The following is a 14,000-nucleotide window of genomic DNA, read 5'->3' as shown; positions in this document are numbered from 1 at the left end:
CTACCTCTAATTTCTTAATAAAATACGACATACTAATGTTAAAAAAACAGAAATGGGTACATTAATGTTGTTTAACATGCATTTTGAGAAAGCTGATAGTCGACTACGGGTTTGGCAACAAAAAATGTGCTTATTGCGCAGATTATATCAATTAGTTGCTACCAAACCATCAGAGGGTAAGAACAAGAGCTCATATTTTATAATTTGTTTTTAAATTTTTTGTGGTATCTTTTGATCAAAAGGGATTCGATCATGCACCGTCGCTTTAAGCGAATGTAGACGTGTCGACCACTTTCGAAGCGTATGTACATTAGCGAAACAACCATATAAATTACAAATGGCTAATAATCATTATAGTGTAAACACTAAGAAATAATTCAGTAGTATTATGATGTGGGCTATAACCAATGACATAATATTTGGCCTCATATTCTCTCAAAATAAACACAAATAAATGTATTTTCCAAGGCCGGGCATATATTGATAGGTGACTCGATGCAATACTAAGTGAAGACTGCACAGAACGATTAAGCAGTGCATTTGCAGGTAGTATTAAGTGTGGACTAAATGTTCGTAGCGAAGCAACAAATCACTGAAATCTGCAACGAAAATCTCAACTTTCCATAGCTACATATAAATCTTTAAACAAATGGCTCTGAGCACTATGGGACTCAACATCCGTGTCATGAGTCCCTTAGAACTTAGAACTACTTAAACCGAACTAACCTAAGGACATCACACACATCCATGCCCGAGGCAGGATTCGAATCTGCGACTGTAGCGGTCGCGCGGTTCCAGACCGAAGCGCCTAGAACGCTCGGCCACACCAGCCGGCAATCTTTGAACAGTGACAAATTTACTACAGTCGGAGATTATTGAATTGCTGATAAGCGGGCTCTGACGTAGTTCGCTAACATTATGAGATCCAACGCATTCTGTGTCACAGACTGGTGGACACCGAAATATTTGTAACGTAACGTACATCAAACCCCAAAAGCTGTGCCGTCGCAAAATATGTTGAAAACGCCTTACCAATACAACATAACACTGGCTAAGAACCTCGAGCTTTGGCTTGCTTGCCTTTTTAAAATCTTGGTCACATGACTGCTGTGTTAGTCAACCATCGTCAAATTAGATATATTATAGGACGAACATTTAGACAACTTAAACGTACACATCAAATAGACTTGACTAACCTTAGGATTTCGTCTTACAGTGTTCTCTCTACATGTATTATTACCGGTCCAATTTCTTTATTTTCTAAGCCATATTATGAACTGGAGCCAAAGGCAGTCAACGGACTGTTAAATGCTTAATTTCCTGCACACACGACACATGAGGTATCTTTGGCGTCAGAGCACCCTACTCTCATGTTCGCCTTTAAAATCAGTGCTCACACATCGCGCATGTTTTCAACATGTATCCTAAGAGCATAATATACACTATTTATATCTTCATCATTCAAGACCAACAAGAAATCACTTTTTCTAGAGACTAATGAAAAATTCAGATTCAAATTCTTTCAACATTTGGTGCTGTCATTTACGCTTGACTAAGTCTTTAGTATATACACAAACGTATGTCATACGTCACATTTTTGAACATCTTAAATGATTTCAATAGCAGTAGTGCTTTGCACTTGGTATAATTTCTCGCATAAACTAACTTTTAATACGTGGTTTTCTCTACATACAAGTATTAAAATATTCTGTCTTCACACTAGGAAAAAAAATACATAACAAATTTAAGCTACTATTTACTAATTTGGGTACTGTTATACTGAAAAAATCTTTTTAAATCTGTATGCGTGTACAGTTCTTTGATTCCCGCCTCCTTTTTGGACTATGGAACGGTGTAGTTAGCATGGCTAAACGACGTACTATGAGGCACTACTTCCATGTTGTAGGTATACCACTTGTAGTACCCGTCATCTCCGAGGGCACATTCTCACATTGTATTAGCAATTGAGTCAGTTCCTTTTGTTGTACAGCAGACGAATATTCCAATATCAACACTTTACTATTTATGAGTTCCCTTTTTTCTTCGGTGTTCTCATTTGTAAATTCATTGTATTATTATTTTGGTTCACATGAGAATACGTTTGAATGGATAACTTGTAAACTTTCCTAATTTACTCGAAAGCTTCGGCAGTATTTGATGTGGTTTTCTTGTGTGCGTGACATTGTCAATACGACTCGTTTACCCTTGTTTACAAGAAAAATGGTTCAAATGGCTCTGAGCATTATGTGACTTAATTTCTAAGGTCATCAGTCCCCTAGAACTTAGAACTACTTAAACCTATCTAACCTAAGGACATCACACACATCCATGCCCAAAGCAGGATTCGAACCTGCGACCGTAGCAGCCGCGCGGTCCCAGACTGTAGCGCCTAGAACCGCTCGGCCTCTCCGGCCGGCCCTTGTTTACACGATTTAGTTATCCGTACAATCGGTTTGTTGACACTTCTGAGGTACGTTCAATAACTCATCCTTAATGTTAACTCCATTATTGTACCTTAGCGTTTTTAGATTTGCGCCTTGTGCATGGAATGTGCTCTCATTACAAGCTCTCACAGCCAGCAAAGGAGAGCAGATTATGGCTGTTTTGGTGTGACGCATCGGTTACAGTGAGTGGACAGTTGTCGGTCACCTCCACTATCCTCACGCTATGATTTTGATTATTATTACGATTGTTGGGACTGCTGTTTTGCCTCCCCTGTGGTGTAGTTTGATAAGCAGTATTATTTTGATATTATTGCTGGTTGCTGTAACCAGCCGTAATATTCGGAGGTTGTTTGGAATTCTGTGCCCATTGTGGCGCCGTATTTGGTTTCCACTGCGCTGATTGTTCATTGTACTCGTGCCCTTGGTTACGGTTACTCTGACACTGCGGGTTACCGTTACCATTGTATCCGTGGTTCATGTGCCCGTCGTAATGTCTTTTCCTACATTGATTTGTTAACCCATTACCATTATTCGGCCCTCGATTCGGTTGCCTCCATTCTTACGGTTACCATTACCGTTAGATGTTTGGTTAGTACCGTTGCAGCTGTTTTCAGCTTTTTGCTTACTACAACCTGCATGATTAAATTTACCTTCGCTTTTCATGTCTTCGATAAGCAAATCTACAGAGTCAGAAAGCTCCATAAACATAATGACATATTCCGGGACATTAATAAAGTACTTTTTTATGTCACTAGGTAATTTCATTTTAATTAGCCGTATTATGTCGCAGTCAGACATTGGTTCATCCCTGTATCTAGTCTTATTAATATACTTTTCAAAATACTTGCGGAGGGTTCGAGGGTTCCCAGTCTCGGATTGAACATCTCAGAAGTCTACAGCTCTTTCCTTAACCTTTCCTGTATACAATTGGACATGAACCTTTGTAAAAATGCGTACTCAAACTGCTGTTTGGTATGGCATCTCTCAGACGTGTCCGTTGCCCAGAGTGCCGCGTCACCTTGTATTAGTGATACAGTGAATTGAATTCTTTGCCTTTCCGTCCATCCCCGTGGACAAACATTAGGGAAACTTGTAATGAGTACCACAGTGTGTACGGTCCACTTTTCATCGCTGAATGGTTGAAACTGCCTATGTTTAATAACATTACCCTCTTTACGGTACGGAGCATTACCACCGTCTGTCTCCATCCTTATATCCGGCGGTGAACAGTAAGGCATGCCGCACTGTGAACTGCTGTTGTCAACCGATGGTGCATGCGCTAAGCGCTCTGCACATTGTTTATGTTATTGCTCATTTCCGACCCAGGATTCTGACTGACTAGGGGTCTCGGCCTGTCAGCTTGCTTTCGCAGCTCGGTTAGTCTCCGAGCGACATCTCTTCACCAAACGGATAACTCCGCTGGTACGCGTGACTGTATCTGAACGAATTCTATTTGAATTGCAGCAGCGCTGGCGTCGGTTTTCGCGCTCAGACCCGCTGACCCTTGTTCAACAGCTGATTTTATGCTTAATTCGATCTTTGATGAGATGTCGCCATCCTGTACAGATAGCCACTCATCAAACTCTTTTTCAACCTTTAGTACTTGGGCGTCTAGATGTTTGTCTATGTTCTGAGGTGTCTCAGGCTCTACATTTTTGACACGACTTACCAAGTTTTGAACTTCGTCTTTAAGCCTAGTGTGAGTTAATTGTAAATATTCCATCTGACTAGTTAAGTTTTGGACTAGATCCGGCATTTTTTTGCACACACCACGCATTTCTACAAGTTCGGAATGCATACTACTCAGTTTTTTCTCTAAAAGTTGTTCTCTTTGTTCAAGTTTCCCGTCCCGCTCTTGTTTTTTCTCTGACATTTGTTCTTTTTGGTCAAGTTTCTGATCGAGTCGTTGCAAAAATTCTGCGAAGGGGTCGGTAATAGGTGAACACACCGGTGCTCCACCCATCCTACCACTTGACTCGCCCCCATGCACTTGCAGTGTAGTTATTGGTATCACTTGTTCATTACTCGGTGATGCATTATTTGGTATCCACAGAGCCTCGCCCCCCGCTTCGGAAAGTATGTTTTCCGATGCGGTGGCATGTGATTCACTTACATTCCGAAAATTGTTTTCTACTTCCATATCTAGCAAATGCTGCTCGTCAGATACTGGTGCCTTTGCCTGACCTACTTTAACCATCAAGGATTTAAAGTCATCTCTGTACAGGAACCCTACGCGCAAGGTGGTACAATACCTGGTCTCCTGAGGCACTATACGATAATTACAGGGGAAAAACATACAAATCAACAATCATAGTCGCCAATACAGGTGTCACGGTGACATAGATCCACACATAACACGTTGCAACAGCTGAAATCACACTGAGATGGGAAACATTTGTAATTTCATCAATATACTTACAACTGTCGTATGTCATCGGACTCAAATGTCATGGAATCATTTCAGACACACTTAGGAAGTGAGCACGTTTCTCATGCTGCAAAATATTTCTCGTACCCTCGGATATAAACGCCTGCTATACCCTCTGACAAGCTAACAGGACGAATACCAGAGGACAAACGATAGTAGAGATATTAAATGAATGTATCCTTTTTCGCCTAAGCAAGGCAGGGCAAGCACCGACATATTGTGGATATGCAGGAGGTACCAGCAATATATATATATATATATATATATATATATATATATATATATATAGGTAATGGAACATCTATAAGGTCACAATACAATTATCAAACAAACTGCCACATACACGCTGGTCGGTGTGGCCGTGCGGTTAAAGGCGCTTCAGTCTGGAACCGCGTGACCGCTACGGTCGCAGGTTCGAATCCTGCCTCGGGCATGGATGTGTGTGGTGTCCTTAGGTTCGTCAGGTTTAAGTAGTTCTAGGGGACTGATGACCTAAGATGTTAAGTCCCATAGTGCTCAGAGCCATTTGAACCATTTGTCAGGGCTGAATTTGCTAGTCGAGGCAATTAACCTTGAATAATGCCAAACTGTGAAATTGAAACTTTTTATTGTACTCAGTGAAGTGCAGATATTGGATTTTACACAGTGAAAAAGACACGGTTGACGACAATACCCTGCACGAAACACTGTGTATATGTTCTCTAAAAGTGTGGAAACTTTAGCACAAAACGAACACAAGGTCAATGTCTTTGAGACAGACTAACAATACGCATCTCTTCTGCTATGTGCGGACTGTTAGAAATATAGCGAACGCCGAGGCACAACAGATGCTTGGTGACGTAACGTACTCGTCTTTGGACGCTAAAATGTGCCTGCGAGTGCGACGTGTGCGATAAAGTGACATTCTCGAAACTAAAGTGAAACGTTTACACGAAAATAATGTAACGTGTGAACGGCATGTCAGTACAAAACAAGTCATGAGCTCTGCCACGACGTGCTAGCTTGTGACTTCAAGACAGACGAAAACTCGTGAAGCCTGTCCTCTCCATGACAACGCAAGACCTTCCACAACTCTGCGTTCCCGAGAGGAGTTCACAGAACTATATTGAAGTGTTCTTAATCATCCAACCTGCTGCCCAGATTTCGCACCTTACAACGATCACCTGTTTGCTCAGTAAAGGATGCACTCTATGGGAATCACTCCGCGGGAATCAGTACGTGGATGATAGAGTGGTTATTCATGCAATAGGACGTCGGTTCCGACGTCCGCCTCTAGAGTGGTACCATGAGGGCACACGTGCCCTCCTAGTAAGATGGCGTAACTCCGTCACATTGAAAGAAGATTGTTTAAAATAATGGTGTTTTGCAGTCAAAAGAGTAGGAAATTATATTGTGTATTAGAACCCTATCCGCAGCTCGTGGTCTCGCGGTAGCGTTCTCGCTTGGAAGAGCACGGGGTCCCGGGTTCGATTCCCGGCGGGGTAAGGGATTTTTCCTGCCTCGAGATGACTGGGTGTTGTCGTGTCTTCATCATCACCATTCATCCCCATTTACGGTCGGAGGAAGGCAATGGCAAACCACCTCCACTAGGACCTTGCCTAGTAAGGCGGCGCGGGTCTCCCGCGTCGTTCCCCTACGCTCTGTAAAGGAGTATGGGACCCATCATCATCATCATCATTAGAACTCTGAATAAAATCAGCCTGCTTTCGAAGGAAATTTGTTGCATTGCTTGTCGAACACCCACAGTACTTTCAGATCAAATTTGCGGTTCCAATACACAAACTGTAAAAACGAGAGGAGAAGGAAATGAGTTTACAAGACTCACAGACATAAGGTGCATGGAAAAGAAAATAAAGGCTGTGTGAGAAGGCTATCTGATTGACTTTAGGAGAGGTAAAGACACCCTAGAGGCAGTTGTGACGTTGCAGTTGATAATGAAAACAAGACTAAAAAAAAAAAAAAAACGAAAAAAGGTCAACACCTTCATAAATTTTGTCTACCTGTAAAAAAGTGCTCAAGAGTGTCAAACGGCGGTGTATGAAATTCTCTGTTAAAAGGGGGTAAGCTATAAGAAACGATGGATAATGTGCAATATGTATGATGTTAGAGATTCTCTGAAAACAGAGTGTAAGCTGTAAGATAAGATGAGTAAGGTGCAATATGTACAAGAACCATTGGGGAACAATAAGACTGGAAGACAAAGAACGAAGTTCACGGATTAACAGTTGCGCACGACAGGGACTTGTCAACCTGGACATCGAAGAAGCATTCGTGGTGAAAGAGTATTAATGATAAGATGCACTTAAGACATTCCTATCCTCAATAAAAGTGAAGAAGAATTACAGGATGGGTTGAATGCAATGAACAGATTAATGAGTACAGAATCTGGATTGACAATAAAACAGAGAAAATCGAAAGTAATGAGAAGTAGCAGAAATGAGAACAGCGAGAAACTTAACGTCAGAATTGGGGATCACGAAGTAGATGACGGTAGGCGTCAAAGTTTTCCACGATGGTCTGAGCAAGGAGGACATACAACGCAGACTAACACTGATGAAAAGGGCGTTCCTGGTCAAGAGACATTTGTCAGTGTCACACATAGGCATTAATTTCAGGAACAAATTTCTAAGGATGTACGTTCGGTGCACAGCATTGTAGTGAGACATGTACTATGGAAAAATCAAAAGAGAATTGACTAATGTGAGTTGTGCGTCTACAGAAGAATGTTGAGAATTAAGATAACTGCTATGATGAAGTGTGAGGAGGTTTATCGCAGAATCGGCGAACATAAGGGACATATGGAAAACACTGACAATAAGAAGGCACAGGACAGCTGTTAAGGCATGCAGGTTCATTTCCATGGTGCTAGAGGGAGATGTAGAGGCTAAAAACTGTAAAGGACGACAGAGAGTGAAGTACATCCAGCAAATAATTGGTGATGTTGTTTGCAGTTGCTACCCTGTGGTGAAACGTTTGGTACAGAAGAGGAATTCTTGGTCAGCCACATCAGACTAGCTAAACCCCTGATGACTCAAAAAGAACTGCATACGCTTTTTATCCATTAAATGTTCAGTGTGGTGATAGGAATGACATTTGGTGTAATAATTTAAGGGGCTCCTGAAAGGCTCAAAATCATGAAAAGTTCAATTTTTACTTTTTTGCGTTTTCTGAATCTGCAGACTATTACCTTTTAATAGATACATAATTTATTCAATTCCGTAGACTACAACTATTTTTAAAATTTTTTTGAAATGTGTTCTACATTGGCGTGACCCACTGTGGCGCTGTTAAACTGCTGTCAAATGGTGTTATTATTAACGTCCGTGTTCATCAGGTACATTTTCGTGATGTGAGATAAAGTATGTGTTGTGGCTAACCTGTGATGGTTCAATATATATCGCTGGTGTGATTGTCGATTGTTTCATGTTTATTTACTCTTTCGTTATCTCGAAAATATTCGTAATTGATTCTGTTTCTTGAGTCTCTGTTTTGTTGAAGTATAATAATGAGTAAAAGTAAAGTTATTAGAAATCCTCTGAAGGCTTTTAAGAAAAGGAGAAATGTTGGAAAGCCAAAGGTATGTGTTATTACTGTAAACAATAAAGACGATAACCAAGTGAGTGAACCTAACCTCTCAAGTACATCTACCCATAGCAGTCAAAGTGGGAAAGAAAATACTTCACAGAAGAAGCTTGGTTCAATGAGTGAAAACTATGAATGTTTTATGGGCGAATCGGATGTGAATGAAATATTTGATATGTCGGATCTCAAAGGAATTTTTTCAAACTGTGTAAGATGTATTCATTGTAGTGAAGTTGGTCTGGAACTCTCCATAATAAAGCACGTAGGACTTGCTAGTGAAATACAACTGAAATGTGATAAGTGTTCATACATGACCACCTTCTGGAACAGTGTTGCAGTAACTGCAACTGAAGAAAATGGTAGCAAAATCTACGAACACAACAACGAGCGATGCTTGCTTTAGACAAGGAACGCCTTCGGGCTGCAGACAGGGCTGTAAAGAGTCTAGAAATACAAGCAAGAGTAAACAGGAGGAGGAACAAGAGGAATCTGGAGGAGGAGTTTGCAGAGGATGAAGGTAATCCATCCTATGGACCTGGAATCCACTAAAATGTTAATCTAATCTTTGTCTCTCGATTCCCAAAACTTTTATTTTCTCATACTAATTACATGTTTTCTAAGGATCTTCCAAACATATTTGTTTCAAACTTTCAGTAAATGTTACACAGTACTTTCTGCATAATTTAACACAGCCTTTTTCCAAAAAACTGTATATTTTTGAATATATAAATAAAAAATTGCAAAAAAATGTTGTGAATTTTCATTTCAATTGAAAAAAAATCATCTTTAATAACTGAACTAAAATTTTGTAAAATCCCTGTGTTAAGTTGTAGCCCATATTCCAATAAATAATCTGTAAAAAGTTCAACTTCCTACCTCAAATACTTTGTGAGGAAAGATGTAATTTATAAGCGTTATTTTAACATTGCAAGTATAGGGCGTTGTGGAGCCCCTTAAATAAATTTGCAAAATTATGAAAAAAGCAGACGCTGAAAGACGGAATAAAGAGTAGGAAATTCAGGAAAGCCCTCAACACAACTTGCAGCAAACAAAAACGATCGACACTTGGTTGGCATTATTGCAATTTGTTATTATGATTTTTGGGTGATCTTTACGGTGGCGACACAGGTGTTACGAGGAAAAGTTAAAAAGACATAATCGTAAGCCCATTTCTCTTACGTCGTAGGAAATCGACGAATGTAATATGATACTTTTGTTGCTGGAATACTAAATTCTGTGGGATGCGACAAGAATGATCTTGGCAAGAAAGAAAGGTTAAAAAGCACGGCCCCCAAAATGCATACCTTAAGAGTTATGGGAACGTTTTCAGTAGGAGAGCTGTGTTTTACAGTAGGGAAGTTGAACACGTGCTCATAATCTTAAGGTATGCAAATTATAATCCGTGTCTGATGGACAATTTCTTTCTTCTCTCTCAAAATATGGAATGAAAAGAGCTTGCCGTAGAATACATCGAAGGTGAAGTGCTCTTGGCTTTCAAGGTACGCATTCTAGAGCCCATGTTCGCTTGGCTCTTTTTGCTTCGAATGACTTTTCTACATCTACATACATACTTTGCAATCCACCATACGGTGCGTGGCGCGGGGTACCTTCTCTCCCTGTTCCACTCCCAAACAGAACGAGGGAAAAATGACTGCCTATATGCCTCTGTACGAGCCCTAATGTCTCATATCTTATCTTTGTGATCTTTCGGCGAAATATAAGTTGGCGGCAGTAAAATTGTACTGCAGTCAGCCTCAAATGCTGGTTCTCTAAATTTCCTCAGTAGCGATTCGCGAAAAGAACGCCTCCTTTCCTCTAGAGACTCCCATCCGAGTTCCTGAAGCATTTCCGTAACACTCGCGTGGTGATCAAACCTACCAGTAACAAATCTAGCAGCCCGCCTCTGAATTGCTTCTATGTCCCCCTCAATCCGAGCTGATAGGGATCCCAAACGCTCTAGCAGTACTCAAGAATATGTCGTATTAGTGTTTCATAAGCGGTCTCCTTTACAGATGAACCACATCTTCCGAAAATTCTACCACTTAAATAAAGACTACTATTCGCCTTCTCCACAACTGCCATTACATGCTTGCCCACTTCATATCGCTCTGCAATGTTACGCCCAAATATTTAATCGACGTGACTGTGTCAAGCGCTACACTACTAATGGAGTATTCATTCATTACGGGATTCTTTTTCCTATTCATCTGCATTAATTTGCATTTATCTATATTCAGAGTTAGCTGCCATTCTTTATACCAATCACAAATCCTGTCCAAGTCATCTTGTATCCTGCTACAGTCACTCAACGACGCCACCTACTCGTACACCACAGCATCATCAGCAAACAGCCGCACATTGCTATCCACACAGTACTTGTCGTATCACTCAATGTTGATCATTCTCCCGAGACACCGTGTGTAAACATATCTCAATGTAATGGAAATGAGGCTCTACGTCGTCCTATCTTTCCAATACAATTAGGATCACTTGTGAAGCTTTTAAGGTGTTGTCCATTTCCGTTATAGTGAACCTAATTTCTGGTACAATACATATGTCTTAACAATTGTAAACATGATTTTTATGCGTTGCACTCTTGTTATAACACACTATCGAACACACGTTTATCCCTGCTAGACAAAGGTATTACGTTTTCGTACACAGTTCTCAGTACATGCTTGTACCAGAAGTTAGCTTGTTAACTTTCGTGGTCTTGTGTAAACGTTAGGCATCACGTTTTTACGTACTTGAGTTATTACATAGGTATTACATAAACTGTATGGTGCAGGAGCCCAATTAGTTAAGCTGCATCGAAACTCTGGAGAAAGACACATACTTGTAGGAGAGACAGGCAAACACTAACCAGGCAGAGGGCATGAGTGTCATTGCTTCAGAAACATCATACCTCTACTATGTCTCTCTAACTAACGTCACAGTACCACGCAGACAAAACGAATATGTAAACACAGAAAAAAGTGAAAGTCTATTCACAATGGCAGCCAACTGCCGTATCGTGTCAATTGTATCTAAGTAGTAAGACACAGCAATTTCAACAAGGTTAATTTCTAACAAAAACTTTGTCGAGCTATTACGTTGCAGTTCGTAGGTTAACGAAATCAGAGAAAATAGAGTTTGCAGCTTTAAATTCCCCAGTTAGCTCATTTAGTTGCATAGGACAGTGGCAGGATAGATACTGGAAAATGTAAGTGACCGATTCCGCAAAACTATTTATAAACACTGTCGTTGGTTTCTAATGCTTTATGGACACCACTTAATGCAGTAATCAAGACATTACGGCACAAGAATTGAATTTTCGGGTGTTTTGAATACGATCTCACTGACATACCAATTAAGTAGTATTAGATATATGTTATAAAAGTTGAATACGTAACATTGAAAATAGCATTTGTGGGAGGAAGGCCAATTATGCTCCCCAGACAGGAAAATTCAGGAGAGGTAGAAGTTTACGACAACTTATCATTACTGGTAACGCCACGCTGCTACACCTCAAGGTCTTCCTTAGCGATGTGGCGCACGAAGATTGCGGGAGTGGCCCTGCTAACTCGGCCAACAGGTGATTCATGTCCGGAAACTGAGGTGTCTACACCCGAATCTGACTTCCTTTATAAGAGAGCAGAACCCCTCAGGCCGGCACTTCACTTCTGCAGTCCTCTTGTGCTCTTCCTACCCAGGCTCCCTGACAGCTACCAGCAGAGATGTGGAAGGCCTTCGCTCCTCTACTCATTCTGGTGGTCGCCACTGCGGCGCCACTGACTTCCGCCGACGAAGGGAAGTACTCCACCAAGTACGACAATGTAGACCTGGACGAGATCCTCAACAATGATCGGCTCTTCAACAATTACATTGACTGCCTGCTGGACGATGGTGACGAGCGATGCACCCCAGAGGGTAAGGAACTAAAGGGAGTCATTCCGGACGCCTTACAGACTGAGTGTTCGAAATGCAGTGATAAGCAGAGAGCGAGAGTCGATAAGGTTGTCAAGTTCATAAAAGAGAACAAGAAGGAAGTGTTTCAGAAGCTGAAGGCCAAGTACGACCCCGACGGCACCTATTTCGAGCACTACGAGCGCCATCTCAAAGAACTTTCATAAGCAAGCTGCACCACAGAGAACACCAGACACGTAATCTGACGCCTTGTATTCATTCTGCCAATTCTCTTCAGAAGAAGTCACACATCCTTGGCAACTAAGCAGTATCTACCATTTATCATATGATGTTACTTAATGCCGTTACAAATGTGGTAACAATTTCCCTACGATACTTACAGCTGCTGTTGTCAATCTACTATGTCATATATTAAGAATTTCCTGGGGCGTCTTAGAATAACGATGTATCTGATGTTCACATATACTTTCAGAAATTTAACTGTCTTAAATGTAATTATATCATTCAAAAATGTAAATTTTATCTAGTTTCAGTTGTTTGATTATAAATTTTAAAGAGTGCTTCTTCATCTCTGTATTACCAAACACCTACTGGTAGAGAATGTAGCTTTTGTTGGTCACTTAAACCTTATCCTGTTTTAGAAATTTATTTCGCATATTCTGTCGTCATTTTTTAAACTGTACGATTGTCAGTAATGTGCTGTTCAAAATAAAGTGTATTTTTGTCATTACTACCTCTAATTTCTACGACATACTAACGTTAAAAAAACAGAAATGGGTACATTAAGGTTGCTTAACATGCATTTTCAGAAAGCTGATTGTCGACTACGGTTTTGGCAACAAAAAATGTGCTTATTCCGCAGATTATATCAATTAGTTGCCACCAAACCATCAGAGGGTAGGAACAAGAGCTTATATTTCATTTTTTTTTTAATTTTTTGTGGTCTCTCTTGATCAAAATGGATTCGATCATGCACTGTCGCTTTAAGCCAATGTAGACGTGTGGACCACTTTCGAAGCGCATGTACATTAGCGAAACAACTATATAAATTACAAATGGCTAATAACCATTATAGTGTAAACACTAAGAAATAATTCAGTAGTATTATGATGTGGGCTATAATCAACGACATTATCTTTTGTCACATATTCTCTCAAAATAAACACAGATAAATGTATATTCGAATGCTGGGCATATATTGATAGGTGACTCGATGCAATACTAAGTGAAGACTGCACAGAACGATTAAGCAGTGCATTTGCAGGTAGTATTAAGTGTGAACTAAATGTTCGTAGCGAAGCAACAAATCACTAAAATCTGCAACGAAAATCTCAAATTTCCATAGCTACATATAAATCTTTAAACAAATGGCTCTGAGCACTATGGGACTCAACATCCGTGTCATGAGTCCCCTAGAACTTAGAACTACTTAAACCTAACTAACCTAAGGACATCACACACATCCATGCATGAGGCAGGATTCGAACCTGGGACCGTAGCGGTCGCGCGGTTCCAGACTGAAGCGCCTAGAACCACTCGGCCACTCCGGCCGGCAATCATTGAACAGTGACAAATTTACTACAGTCGGAGGTTGCTGAAAAGCGGGCTGTGACATAGTTCGCTAACATTATGAGATCCAA

The 14,000-nt window shown here is 40.6% G+C and overlaps 1 protein-coding gene across 1 annotated transcript; it reads left to right on the top strand.

The window, feature by feature from the left end:
- The first annotated feature begins 12,124 nt into the window (after positions 1–12,124).
- LOC124551914 (ejaculatory bulb-specific protein 3-like) lies at positions 12,125–12,695 on the top strand. Its single transcript, XM_047126477.1, has one exon. The coding sequence runs from the start codon at positions 12,171–12,173 to the stop codon at positions 12,564–12,566; it is 396 nt and encodes a 131-aa protein (XP_046982433.1). The 5' UTR covers positions 12,125–12,170; the 3' UTR covers positions 12,567–12,695.
- Positions 12,696–14,000: the final 1,305 nt, after the last annotated feature.

This window comes from Schistocerca americana, chromosome 1 (assembly GCF_021461395.2).
Source record: "Schistocerca americana isolate TAMUIC-IGC-003095 chromosome 1, iqSchAmer2.1, whole genome shotgun sequence".
Classification (NCBI taxonomy): domain Eukaryota; kingdom Metazoa; phylum Arthropoda; class Insecta; order Orthoptera; family Acrididae; genus Schistocerca; species Schistocerca americana.
Note: the sequence above shows the minus strand (reverse complement) of the source record. Positions and strands in the feature narration are given on the sequence as shown.